The sequence below is a fragment of the Ascaphus truei genome, chromosome 6, assembly GCF_040206685.1.
Source record: "Ascaphus truei isolate aAscTru1 chromosome 6, aAscTru1.hap1, whole genome shotgun sequence".
NCBI classification, from domain to species: domain Eukaryota; kingdom Metazoa; phylum Chordata; class Amphibia; order Anura; family Ascaphidae; genus Ascaphus; species Ascaphus truei.
This window is the reverse complement of record NC_134488.1, coordinates 114,268,039-114,282,559: the sequence shown is the minus strand read 5'-3', so window position 1 is coordinate 114,282,559 and position 14,521 is coordinate 114,268,039. Positions and strand designations below refer to the sequence as shown.

General features: G+C 42.5%; 1 protein-coding gene across 10 annotated transcripts in view; it reads right to left on the bottom strand.

Annotated features, from left to right (window-relative positions):
* Positions 1 to 317: 317 nt before the first annotated feature.
* Positions 318 to 14,521, bottom strand: part of HSPG2 (heparan sulfate proteoglycan 2) — a 191,114-nt gene continuing 176,910 nt past the window's right edge. For 6 of the 10 annotated variants that reach the window (XM_075605833.1, XM_075605834.1, XM_075605838.1 and 3 more), the window contains 12 exons: positions 14,135 to 14,356; positions 12,681 to 12,925; positions 11,626 to 11,797; positions 11,250 to 11,372; positions 10,706 to 10,762; positions 9,144 to 9,219; positions 8,504 to 8,582; positions 7,612 to 7,653; positions 5,950 to 6,020; positions 5,731 to 5,814; positions 2,171 to 2,274; positions 318 to 1,739 (listed from right to left, as the gene is read on the bottom strand). In XM_075605833.1, coding sequence (XP_075461948.1) covers positions 1,567 to 1,739; positions 2,171 to 2,274; positions 5,731 to 5,814; positions 5,950 to 6,020; positions 7,612 to 7,653; positions 8,504 to 8,582; positions 9,144 to 9,219; positions 10,706 to 10,762; positions 11,250 to 11,372; positions 11,626 to 11,797; positions 12,681 to 12,925; positions 14,135 to 14,356 — 1,448 coding nt within the window. In that variant the 3' untranslated portion in view covers positions 318 to 1,566. The remainder of the gene's footprint in view (positions 1,740 to 2,170; positions 2,275 to 5,730; positions 5,815 to 5,949; positions 6,021 to 7,611; positions 7,654 to 8,503; positions 8,583 to 9,143; positions 9,220 to 10,705; positions 10,763 to 11,249; positions 11,373 to 11,625; positions 11,798 to 12,680; positions 12,926 to 14,134; positions 14,357 to 14,521) is intronic. The other 4 variants (XM_075605836.1, XM_075605837.1, XM_075605841.1 and 1 more) reach the window with 1 other exon arrangement.

The window sequence follows — 14,521 nt, the reverse complement described above, 5'->3', positions numbered from 1 at the left end:
GTACTGTATAATTGTAACTATGAAGATGTCATATGTCAGTCCTTATAAGGCATCATGATCATGATATATATATATATATATATATATATATATATAAAATTAAAAAAAGCTATCTGAAATCCTCCTCCCTTATTTCCTTCCTTTACAATCCAATTTCTTCTTTGTAGACAGAGGAAGCAGAACAATGAAGATCATTAGGATTCCAGTTAGTGTGGAATTCCTTGGTAGGGGAGAGTGTGGTGTGGGGAATGATCCAATGTGATTTAAAATCGATGCTTTCCGTTGGTATATGCATTAGTCCATTGGGAATGACCAGACAGATGGTAAGGAATGATTTTATTGGAAAACTTGATTTTGACCTCAACGAAGAGTTCATGCACCTTTAAGACACACTAGGATGGTGTTAACTAAGTAGGTCTAAACATATAAATAAGATTGTAAAGAACAAGATTGCCATGTAGTTGTGAAGGAGAACAAACCTCCCACGGTGATAATATCTAAATTAAATATTTGTTATAGTCTATTGAGATGTATGATAAACTAGGGCTGCAGCTCAAACCCAAATGTCTTAGAGACAGTCTGCTGGAAAACAACATGGTCTAACAGCCATCAGGCAACCAATAGATCTAATCCCTTCCACAAAGTTAATAGGAAAGCATACATTGCCCCTTCCAAGAGACAAAAGGAACATGGCTCAACTACCTCCCAGAGAGAGCACCTTTAAAAGTGGCATTCTATTTGAAAGATATATCCGTAACAATATCTCACAGATGCATAACATTCCCTTCCTGAAATAATATCTGCTATATTTAAGGGAGTAGGTAGCATTGCTTTGCAGGTTGTGTCTTGAGAACGTTTTATAGCTATGTAACAAAATGCTATGTTAATTAAGAACAGGAATACCTAGGGTAGCTCATAAAAGAGCAGGCTTCTGCTATTCTGTGAGCTTCACAAGCTACAGAAGATAATGCATTTCAAATGTGTATTGTAGGGCTGCTGGGGCACACTAACTTCAGTAATCTGAGTTTGCCAACGTATATGCATTCAGTATCAATAGTATGTGTCCCCAACATCTCCAGGTCCGTATGTATGTATCGTACGTACATACCTACGGTGTGTGTGTGTGTGTGTGTGTGTGTATGTATATATATATATATATATATATAATCAAAGCATACGATATGACAAAACCTCAGTGTCTACGGCTTTTCCGATCAAAAAGGTAACACGCAGTACATCTTGGGCTTGTTTTTGTTTGTCTATGTTTTGTAGTTAGGGATCTTTTAAAAAACATACATTAGATTCAAAACTGACATTATTCCTTCATCCAGCTGTAAAACACATGGAAATATGAAGACAATAAAAAAAAAAAATTAAAAAGAAGAAATCCTGGTTGGGTAATACAGAAGAGCGCAATCCAAATCCTTCCATCAGCACCCTCATTTTTTTTTTGGTAGCAGCAAAAGCACCATTTATGTTTGTTCTCTTTTATTTTTGTCACTGTCTCTTTAAAAAAAAAGTCTCTGGATTGCCCCAATGATGCCGGTGAGATAACACAATCCCGGCCTATGAGGGACACTCTTTGGTGTTCTGCCCTGCCTCCACATGATGCTTTAAGTCGATTGGCTGGTGTGGTTGGTGGGATGGTCGAGCATTTAAAAGCACGAGGTTCTTGATGCAGCCAGTAATTCCAGACAAGAACATCCCTCCAGTCAGTATTTTTACGTTGGGAGCTCCACCTGGAGAGAAGGACACATCAGAATTTAGCCCCCACAGCCTTAACACCACAAGAACCACCACTTGACCTCAAAAGGGGGCGATTAATACCAAGATGGAGCAAGCCTGTAATTTGCACAGTGGAGACCCCAAAACAGATGTTGTGGTAGTCTCTGCTCTTTTTAACTGATGCTGCTTAATGAAAAAAGTTTGTGTGCCTCTGTCTCACCAATTTGCCACGGTTGCACTTTTATATCGGATTTCCACTTAATAGCAACTGCCCTGAGAAGTCAAGAATTTCCATCACATGCTCATCTTAATTTGCATAACAACAATGCTATTTATTAGGTTGAAAGCTACATGGGAAAGAGATCCAACTGGGCTATTAACATACGACTAAGTTGCTTACTTTAAAGCATCAAGATCGGATCTGCAGACTGGGCCAAGTACTTACCTACGTAGACGCTTCCCTTGGTGTTCACCATTATATTTTTGCCAGGTGAGTTACCAATTACCATTTCCTCCCCATCAACCTGGATGGAGCCGGCTTTCCCTTCCCTGTCAACAACCAAAAGACACAAGCTTTATCACCAACCCGAGAGTCAATTTTACTAGGACGAATCCCATTAAATACGAGCTTCCAGTTGTCAAGTGCAGAGTTAAAGAATAATAATTTAGACAGGGACCTTATACCTAGTCTAAAATCAGCACGAGGAAGCTTAAAGAAAATGTATTCAAACCTCCTTCCCTTAATAACTGTGCTGTAAGTTTGTATGCTTGTATTGTTCCGCCCATAGTTTTATGTTTAAAGTAAAAATGCATAAACAGAATGTAACACTAGCCTCACAGTTGCTGTTATGGACGTACTGTAACCGGGCACGTTCAGACGCTACAGATAAATACTGTACTGGAGTTGAGCACCCCCGCTGTATATTCTGTGGTTATTTAGGGTAGACCTGCATGTCACCTTAAATCTGAAAGTCTTGTAGCGTTCAGGGTCTGATATTCACAAGCAGAAAACGTGGAGATATTTTTAGCCATTTCGATTACTTTTTAATCCAGGGAATCCAGCAGCAATTCTTTTTTGTCTTTTCTGCCATTGTCTGGCACTTGGGAGGGAACCAGGCAAGCTGAAAGCAAGTTGCTTAGTATCCTTTTGGTTTGGTTATGAATAAGTGATTCTGTGTAGGCTGCATTATCCTTTATTTGACCAATATAAATATAAAATAAATATGTTCCTATTCAACCATCTTTATTCACCAGCATAAGCATGCAAAATAAATAATGAAGCAAGCAAGAAAGGAGTTGGTAAAATGACAAAACAAACAGCAGAAATGTGTTTCTTAATGTGTCATGAATTTGAAGATGCACTTAGGTAGTGCTCAATTTGTCCACTAGATGGCAGGCCATAAGTGTTAACTTATGTGGGGTTTAGGGTTGCCAGATGGCTTCTCCAAAAATACCGGACTCAATGGTGAAAGGTGCGTCAGGTCACTATGTCCAGGGAGGTAATACCGGACACATACATGTCCAGCATTACCGCTCATTTTTTTACTGGACAGAGTATCCAAATACAGGACAGTCCGGTTCAATACCGGACACCTGGCAGCCCTAGTGGGGTTAGTTAAGCAGCAATACAGGCAGCGGCGAATTTCCCATTAGGCTCGATAGGCCCGGGCCTAATGCGGCAACATTTTTGGGGCAGCAGAATTTGGAGCCGGCATGCCCACGCGTGATCGGCGCTTGCCGCCTGCGCATGCGCGATTGCCGGCCGCTTGTGAGCATGTGCGAAACAGCGCTGGAAGAGGAGGGCGGCACCAGGTAAGTGCCTAAGGGAGACATTTTTTAAAAATCCGCCACTGAATACAGGTTTCATTTATTGTTTATTTTCATTTATTTCTTTGCTCTAGAATTAAAGTAGGGGGGGGGGGGGTCTCCTGAGCTGAACTGTGTTCTTTTTAGCTCCGGGGACACCCTGCTTCCAGAGATACGTACCCATAGTGGTGCTGGTATCTATGCAGCCAGGGAACTGTGTGCCTAACGAAATGGCGACGTTTAAATGTCCCGCGGATCCATAGGAAGCCGTGACGTCATCCAGTGAGGCTTCCTGTAGGCCCGCCGCGTAACCGGGACATTTAAACGCCACAGAGATACCGGCACCCCATACGGAGGTGGGGTCCCCGGAGCCGAAATTAACACAGTTCAGCTCCGGAGACCCCCTGCTTCAATCCTGTAATAAAAAAAAGGAGACCTGTATTGCTGCTTTACCTGTTGTAACAGCCAGAAAAAGGCCAGTCCACAGAGTTCTACCCTAGCAGAAAGTACTCCTAGTGGGACATGGAAAAAAAGCCTCTCAAATGGGCGAGACATTCCCGGGGACGTGAAGCCGCATGACAAATCTTCCCTAAACTGCCAGTAAACGATCGGTGTATGAAGCCCAGGTAAAACATAACACGTGGAGTTATCTACTGAAGTTGATGACTAAAGCTGCGGCCAGGGTGAATGTGAGCGCGCTGGCGCTCGAGCTCGGCGCTCATTTTGCTTGGGCGATTTGTGTCTTGTTATTTGCGTGGGGGTTGTGTCGGGGGACGCGGCCATTACGTCAAGGAGCTGGTTCGCCCTCATTGGGCGAACCGCTCACGTGACGCACCAGCGAGCAGCAAAATCAAATTTGACTGTCTCGGCAAGCAGCCAGCTCATGGGCACGTGCGCGCTCCCGCACCCTGGACAAGCGCATTCAGAATATTCACCCTGGCTGCAGCCTAGGAAGAAAGTTGTGTACTTATGCCACTGACACCTGTTATGCTGCTTTGTATGTGTAGTAACGTGGCACTCACTCCCCTCCGCCACATTTTCTTTTCCCTACCGTTGTGTGACCCTGGGATCTCTTCGAGCATTACCCTCACCCTTTTGGAACACCTCTGATTGCCAAAATATAAATGTTTCCCCCTGGAAAAAATAATTGTCCAGCACAGCAATAGAAAACCGAAACGACACCAGGATGTGATTCTGGACGCCGTTTTCTATTGGGGAACCAGACAGTCCTACTGTATATTGTTTTTTTTTTTTTTATAATACTTGCAACAACAAAGTGAAATATTAAAAAAATTAGGGTTTTTTTTCCTGGAGGTTGGTGCAATGCGTTTTGGCCTTTCCGAACCTCTCATTCCCATAAAGGTAATATAAAAAACACAAATCACGCAGTGTGCATTGCAGCTTGAAATAAAGCTTCATTATTCACACCCACTACTTCACTGTCATATTAGTGACTCCCAGTCCCGTGTCCACCTATATAGTTCAGTTAATTGTACTTCCTGTGACTAAGGACTAATTTCTTGTTGTGTGTACATGACAACATTCTATAATGCATATATGTGCTGCAGTATGTGCCGGCACCTTTATATAAACAATTATAAGCAAATATTTAGATGGTGAGTACATTGGGACAGCGACTCATTTCTTGAACATTTGATATATAGGTTTTATATTAGATTGTATCACTATTTCTTAATAGTGCTACATAATTGCATTATATAAATAGAAATAAAGATGTACAAAATGCAGGTTATTCATCTAAAAAAACAGTAAAACTGTATGAACCATTTACTGCTTAGTGAACACGTGTCTGTGTCCAGAGATCTAAGGGAAGGATATTCCATAGAAAGAGGCCACGCTCTGAAGCTAGAGGGTGTCAGGCTAATGGGAAATGTGAGGAAGTACTTCACGGAAAGAGTGGTGGAGAGTTGGTAGGGGCTAATACAGTAAGGGGATTCAAAAATGCTTGGGATAGACATGAGGCCATCCTAAATACAAAAGAAACCCAAATATGAAATAGGGAGATTTTACAGCAGATAGGAACATGGGCAGACGCGGTGGGCCATGTGGTTCTTATCTGCTGTCAAACTCTATGTTCCTTACATCTCTACCCTTTGCGGCTGGCCCTGCTATGCTGGCTCGCCTGACTGTTGGTTTTTGGCACCAACAACAATGTAATGCTCTTAGTTTGTTTCTCACCGGATGGCAGTGATTTTATGCCATTCTCCATCATTGACTGGATCTTCGGAGAGGATGTTAGCTTCACCACTGCCCAGCTGGTAACTGTTAAAGATAGGACAAAGGGAAGGTTAAAGGAAGTCTACATCATGAGTCATGAGATATATTCTACCCGGCAACTTGCTCTTCTCTATTCAAATTAAATAGCAGGTGGCGTCTTGCTACAATAATATCATTCACCTGAACCGGAGATGTCCATCCTTCAGCCCCAGGCTGATAAAATCTTTCCCCTTGCCTTGTTCGTTCTCCTCCTACAAAAGAAGTGAACAAACATGATATTCAGACGTTCTCTGGTAGCTTCTCAAAGGACTTCAACAATTCCAATGTACTACAGAGAGCAACTTCACATTAAACTGCATACAAAAAAAGCGTATACTGCAGCTCCTGTACACAGTTACTGAATGGAATGCAACAGTAAACCTTGAAGGTATCTAAGAACTAAGATTGATGCTTTGTGGTTTAGTGACAAAATTGGTAAAAATGTTGATAAAAGTCGTTATTAACCATGTCACAGCTTACGGAATAGATCCCTTACTGTGCTATTAGTCAACACCCACAATCCTAATATCTGTTGTTTAGTCCAGCGGTGCGCAAACTGGGGGGGCGCGAGACTGCCCGCGGGGGGCACGCGGTTTACAGAGGCCCCGCGCGCTTCCCAAAGGCACTTAAATTATGTGCCGAGGGAGCTGCAGGGCCTCTGTAAACCTTTACTTACCTTGGCTCCACACACGTCGCAATGGCAACGCGGCGAGGTCATGTGACGCCATGTTACTATGGCAACGTGACATCATGACGCCGGATCCGAGGTCAGTGGGGGGGGGGAGTGAGGGGGGCGCGGGGGTGAGGTGACCGCCGGCAGGGGGGCGCAGGAAAAAAAAGTTTGCGACGCCCTGGTTTAGTCAATGCATGATGTGTAATTGAGTATGTTAGGTATGGAAACCAGTGTCAGATATAGAATGAAAGGCATCTGAATAGGTGATAGAAAACCAGAACAGATATAGGGGCCTATTCAAGTAGCTCTGAAGTGTGACAAAGTGCACTTTTGAAGTGGTTTGGCATGCTTTGCTATTCTGTAAGGCCTTATCACACGTCCAAATTGCATCTAAATGGCTTTTTTTAGAAGCGGTTTAACTCTTGCTCTGACAATCTGATCGGTTTGTCAGAAAAGCCTCCAACTCACATTTTTTTTTGCCCACAACTGTAATTCTCGTAGCTCGGTTAAGCAAATCGCTTCTAAAAATGCCCATTTCATTAACAGCGCTTAAAGAGAGGTGCGATTGGAATTCTATCTACAACCTGAAATATGGGTTTGGCTGAGAGAGCAAAAAGTATAAGTCAGACTGGGGATGGAGGTAGCACCACCTCTGGTCATTGTGCATCTATAGCACGCACAATCCGGGCAGTTTGTCCCTTTTTTATAGACGCGGTTTAGAAGAAGCGATTTTCAATAGAGAATACTGCTTTTTCCCCCCTCACGTTTCATTCCGCTCCTCCAGTACATCTCAAACCGTGCGGTTTGGCAATGACAACTTCAGTGGTACCCGAATAGGCTCCATAGTGTTCAAGTCATCTTTTGATACATAGGGGATTATTCACTAAACTGCAGATCTGAGATATCACATGGAAATTCCCATTGATTTCAATGCGTGTTTCTGTGCGATAGTGTCCTGATCGGCACTATCTCAGTTTAACAAATTCCTTGTAAGAGAGGCTATTTGTTACATTGTGTATATGTATATGTATAATTTACGCAAGGGACGGCAATTGTTGGATCCTTTTGGCCTTATTACGGAAGGTAACAACGAGCTTTAACAATGCGCAGTGATCCTGTATCATAAATACCTCATTAGTATCATGCAGCTCATGCTCAGACCCATGGGTCACCTGAAGGAAAGAGGTTGAACATGGAGGAGATGGGGGTTAAAATGACTTGAGTAGCATGCAAAGGTGAATACATAACGAGCCTTGTTTCTGCTAGACAGACTCAGGAAGAAGCAATCTGTGAGCTTCTCTAACTGGAGGTTTTACATAAGCAACCTCAGACTGCATTAGATTTCTACGTGAATTAGGGAATTACACAGAGAGGACAGTTCACAAGCCTTTTCTTTCTGGATCATGCTTCATTACAGAGCGTTATGCAAGCAATTCTGTTTAATCCCGTCCCACAGCACTTGCCTGCCATGCAGTTAGAATGGCACAGGTTATCCAATGTGTCTTTGGCTTATGAGAACTCAATGGGGTTTATGCACTAAGGCAAGAGTGGATCAATTCTGGTATCATATGTATCAAAGAAAAAAGACCCAATGAAAGTATCAATTTTTTCTTCTTCAATACATCTGGTTCAGTACCCCCACCCCCCTCCACCCCCCAAATCGGCCCCACTTTTGTCTTGCTACATTGACTGAACTGGCTCTAGAATACAGAAGATATATAGATATAGATGAATCCAGGACATCCTGAGTGGAATATAACATGGTTTTAAAATAAGAAGTTTGCTATTTTAGTACCAGGACACCGAAAGACACTACAAGGCATATCTTGTGAATTTAGATAGAGGGAAGCTCTTTTCGTACTTGAGTGTTTTATTCCATGTCTGATAGTTCTTGTGCGCCCGCACCATGCACAGAGGTTCACTTGCAGAATGGTTTTAGTTTATGATTTCTCTTAGAAGAAAGGCTCTTGAACAAAAAAAAACACAGATGATATGAGCGGAGTGCATCTGAGAAAGACTCACCATGCCTTGCCATAGAATCACACCATTCAAAGACGTGGTTCGGACTTCTAATTCTATGGTTTCAGGAGCCTCTGGTCGACTGAAAGAAATGCACATCATTATATTCCAAGGTCAGGGCGGTACCAGCTACACCCATGTCATTCCATTATAGCAATACTGTACGTCTTGTACATTCTGCCCTTAGCTTACAAGGACCATAGATCTACATCTATTGTGCCCCAATGGACACCTTCTGTGGATCACACAACAGATGGACGAGTATGGATGTAATACTCATATTTCAGATCCCCTTAGATCTTGAAATCCCATATTTAAACCAGTGATTGAGAGAAATCCCATATGGAACAAACGAGGGTTGTAACTTAAAAGTAAGGAAATGGGAGGACCTAGTCTTACATTTCCACCAAACGGCTACACTATTGTGGGACGTCACTCCAGCAGAAAGAAGGAAAAGCAGAAAAATATCAACGACATGGTTTGGATCTGCGATTAAGATGTGGCGGTGGTATTGCTGCTCCTATGATCGGAGTGCAAATTTAATTATGCCTATACCATATTAAACATACATGTTTATAGCCCAATTCTCATGTCAGCCTACACGTGTACACATGGACCGTCACTTGTTTTGTGATCCTCCTACCTCCTGGGAAACATGTGCCTGGGAAGGGCAATGAAGGAGTCGTCAGAGAAATAGGATCCGTAATGTCCGGGAGCATCTGTAAAAAATAATAATTAGGGTAAGAAAAGCTTAGTGGATGGATGTGGAAGAGGGATATTCAATGAACTAGTAGGCTTCTCTCTGGGGTTTCCAGATAGTGAGTAGAAATCAAGCAACGTGTTGAAAGAAAACCAGGAGAGAATGCAAGAGATACAGTTGAGGGAAAATAAATGTATAAACAGAAATGACAGGGTTAATTTAACATGGAATCTTATCTATGTCTGAAACTATGTGTATGCCTCAGAATGGACTATGAAAGATAAAGAATCAGGTCCAGCCACTTGGGATACCCCGGCAAGGGGTCTAAAGTACTGCAAAAATATCCATGGATGGGTGCTAGGACAACAAATTAGATCAGGGAATAGTGATCATTAAGAACATTAATACAATACAATACAATAGGGCCCAATGGACCCTTTTCAGGTTTGCAAACCCACTGTAGGAGCCATTAGCTGCTTTATTCTTAGTCTGCCAATTAGTCGCCTGTTACATTCCTGTATTGCATGTGTCTCTCATTCTATCATGGACATATTGATGGGTGTTAGATTAGAATTACTATGTGAATAAGTGTCTATTCTGTTCATTCATTTCCATCTACACAACACTTATTGTATTGATTGTGATATATTGATTGATTGATTTATATTTGGAATAAAGGTAAATGAAGAGTGCCAATCTGTTGGGAATGTCTTTCTTCTATTGTGAATTTATGCGCTTATTTGATTCCATGTCTCTGCACCATCACACCTACTGTAGCGATTGTATACAAGTTTTATAAATATGTGAGATTAGAGAGTCTTGAGCGTGTTCTGACAGCACATTTTGGGTGTATTTTGACATGTTAAGATTCCTTGTTAGCTAGAAAGAGATTAACAGAGCCTTGCAGTTGCTGACCTGTGCTGTGCATCAGTTTATTCTCTTTCTTACTATGACATTAGATGCAGATTTAAACACAACATATTTCTCAAACTCTCTCTGTTAAGGTGACCACGTTGGCCCAGATTATCTCAAATAAGACCCCCACTTTGTCTACCCGTGATAGGAAAAGAATAGACACTGGCAGCAAGATGCTGGTGAGCTGGTCATTGAGAAGATTGGCAATATTTATTAGCGTGTGGGTAAAAATGTGTCTAGTGATCATCCTGAAAAATACTAATTAAAAAAATAAAAAGCATTTCATGCAAATGCAAGGGGCTCCCCATGTAGGATTTCTGTAAGGGAGATCTCCAGATTCAGACACTCAACAAAAAACAGGGGTCTGTTAGTGGGGAGTGTGGGATTTTAAAATTCGTTTTAAGAATGAAAAATCCACTATGCTTGGAGATGTACAGTATTATGGGAGCGCATGTTCCAGATAATTCGGAGCCGCGTTGCCGCAATAATTCCCACCCAATATCCCAAATCCCATTTCTTGGAAGCACAACATGAAAGAAAAAGAAGGAAATGTTGAAAGTTATAGACAAAGCAAATTTGGGATACTGTACCATTCCCCCCACTCCCTTCCACGTGCCATTCGGGCTCCAGATTTGCAGCTGCGCCTCCTGCACAAGTGCAAATAAGTCCGTTAGCAGAATCACTCCAACCTTCCAACGTCTCTGGACATTCGTAGAAAAGGGGTGCCAGTGATGAGGCCATGAGAGCGTTTTTTTTTAACCCCCTCACTTCCACAACGGCCTATGAAGAGGCTGCGGCTTTGCTGTCCTTTAATATATTCTTCCTCTAAGGGCAGCTGCCAGTATAGTCAATACAGCCACAGCAAGTAAGCAACAGGGCTATGAGTGAGCACTTCTGCCCCCCGTAATGACGTCTCTATGCTATATAAGCCCTGGGCTTTGCAGGCCTCACTGGCAGTGAAGTTGTTGATGTACGATTTAAAAAATAATTCAATAGCAATATATGAAATACGAGTTTTAATAAACAAAAAGTATTTTTGAATTCTTCCCCTTATACTGTAAACATGGCACAGCTGAAGCCGGGCTGCACCTCTCATGATAAATACTCTGCAGGGCAGAGTGGGCACTTCCTTACCATGCTCACAGACTGTTCCTGAGAAGCCAGAGGGACAGTGGCATCTGTTGTCCTTGCAGGTGCCACCATTGAGGCATGGATTGTGGATTTGGCAGCGATCCTCGTGCGTCTCACAGCGATCCCCTGAGTGAGACAATGGCAGAATATTTGGCTGATTTCTTTCAACTTTGTTAACCAGAAAAAAACGAGTGATCGTAATTTCCCAAATTCATCAACTAGTTCACATCTCCATGTGTAAATAACATGTTGGGAGATGCAATGCACACAGGGAGCCAAGGAACACGAGGACACAGGCGTATAAACACGCTCAGAAGTCACCATTTACTAGTGGGAAACATGTCACAAGTCTCTGGTAGTTCGCAACGAGTATTCTCACCTTTGAAACCATCCCGACACAGACACTGGAATTCATACTCCCCGGCTGGCATACACAGCCCCCCGTGCAGGCAGGGCATGCGGTCACATGGAGAGCTATCGTAGCATTGACTGATACTTCGGCTTTCCACAAAACTGTATGAAATATCCACCTTCTTCCCGTTGATGGAAACCTGGGGCATGGAAGAGAGTACGGTCCTTACAAGGGTGACCATTACGCTTGTGATTTATCTAGAATTGCTGACACTGATCACCAGGCCAGCTTGTGACAAAATAATGACAATCGTGGGTAAGAAACACAAGAATGCACGACTGGGAATGGATGGAAACGAATTGGGATTGGTGATAATGGTGCCAAGGTGGGACCGGGAGACCTCAACGTGCAGCAAATAACAATTCAAGGGTGTAAGTTTCATCACAACAGGGATTGTGCAAATATACAGTATATTTTTCAACCGTTTTGGCAATAGCAATAAAACAAGATGAAATACGTGGAATACTATATATCTAAGATGTTAGGACCTTAAGTGGCTCTGGTAGTAACTAAATCAAAGGACCATGGCTTTGGGCCATAAACGACTGCCAGTCACATCTACATGGAGCTTTGGACCGCTCTCATTATAAAATTGGGACATTAAGAAAGGTTAAGAGTTCCTTCAAATCAGATTATCCATGAATTATTTCTATAGTGTTGTTGATGATAAAGAATTTGGTGAAACCTATGCTAGGTTCTTCAATATTCAGTAGAGCAGAGCGTCACAAAGGTGGTTTTAAGATGTGAAATATGTAGAACAGCTTTCAAAATGTGCAGATCAACAGTGTAAGGGCCAGAGTTTTATATGCAATAATCATTAGTCATATATATGATGCAGGCGAGCATGGTGCAGTCAGACTTTCCTACCATGTTTGATGTTGTGGGCAACAAGCAACAGAACACATTTGCAACAAGCTTTCGTGCATGGAAGAAAATGTTTACTGTTCTTTTAATAAGTACCTCTTATGGTTATTTTATTATGTACTCTGTACTCTCTAATGTCAAATTATGATTGTACTCACTTCTCCAATGCAGCCTTGGAAGTGCTGGCTGATATTGGCAGCAGATGGAAAGTCAACAGAATCATCCACTCCCCCAAGGTACATGAGTGTCTTCAAGTTGAGACCCTGGCTTTTTCCTGGGGACGACCTCTTCACAGGAGTGCTGCCATCCACCTGCAGGGTCCCATCTTTATTCACTCGCTCTGCAGACACTTTGTGCCACCGTCCCAGGGTTATAGGCTGAGCACTTCGCAGGATGGCTAGTCCTACGGAGCAAGAAGACAGGGTTATCTATTTTATCAATTATCCGAGTGCCTGATTCCACTTTGAAACTACCACTTTTACCACTGTGCTCCATGGATCCTCTTTATCTAGCTCTTGTATCCCCCATTCCAATTTACACACTGCTTGCTTTGTCCATCAGCCTCCTGTTCTATAGGTTCTGAATTCCACCACTTTTGGTTACACCCTTTCTACAGACCTGGACAGAGAATATACACGTTTTATAACTCAGATTACGACATGTTCTTCAGGTTCCCGTCTCAGACTTTATGTTCCATATGCAGCCAGCTCACCCTCCATAAATCCTGTAGATTATCATCACATATCTATTCCATAAATAACTAATATTGTACATTTTTATCCTGATATAAATGATATATGCACCAAATCAGATTTCATATGTTCTAAACTCATCTACATGCTAGTTCTAAATGGTCTATCAAATTAACTAGCATTTGCTTGGTTCTGATTCATTTGGTATAAATTGTTAATTCCTTGTCCCCATCCCATGTTATATGTTCTAAAGGTACATGTGAGATTTTATATATTCTATGCCTCAGATTGTGTTTTTTTTTAATGTCCTATTTACAGTCAATATTTTATCCAACCGGTCTTAGAATACACAAACTTTAGAAGTTTATAGTATCTCGATGTCCCTTTTTTCTACGTGTTCCGTCACGGCATTAGTCTCAAATTCAGCAGACTTCACATGCTCCATCCTTTCTTGCCTAATCCGCGGATTGGAATCTTGAAATCCACCAGTGGCGTTCTAAATCCGCGGATCGGATTCTTGAAATCCACCAGTGGCGTTCTTAATCCGCGGATTGGATTCTTGAAATCCACCTGTGGCGTTCTAAATCCACGGATCAGATTCTTGAAATCCACCAGTGGCGTTCTAAATCCGCGGATCGGATTGGTCAAATCCTCCAACGGATTGTGGAATCCGCGGATTGGATTATTAAAATTCACCAGCGAATTGCATCCAATGGCGGTTTTGTATTCATCTGCACTGATTGAAACTGGAACAATCCATCGACGGATTATACACCGGTGAACGGATTTTGAATGAAAAGGCCGTGACATTCCACAAAAACGGATTTTGACCGTTTCGCCCCATCTCTCTGTCTGCTACAAACTCCATCCATTTTATAATACACTCCTATTTCTGTCCTCGGAAGAGGTGCAGATCTTACCCGATCCCAGTTCATAGCGGAACTCCAGGTGCCCCCCCGCCATGGCAAGGGACACAAAATCCTCCACGGGGACAGCCTTCCCCCCACTGAAGAAGAGAAGCCCGTCTGCAGAGAGGGGTTTAAATTCCATGTCTATACGCAGCTCGTTGTGGATGTTGGTCAGAGACGGGTATGATATGTATGATATATCTCCATTGAATGAAGGTGTGCTTACCATGACCCCTGTGAGAGGGAAATAACAGGAGTGAACACGTGTTCATCACCAGTGCCAACACAGAGCAGCAAGAATTAGATACAGAGACATAGAAATATAAGGGGGGGGGGGGGGAGGACAGACGGGTGTATAAATTGTTTAAAAAGGGAGATGCACAAAACATCTGCAACAAG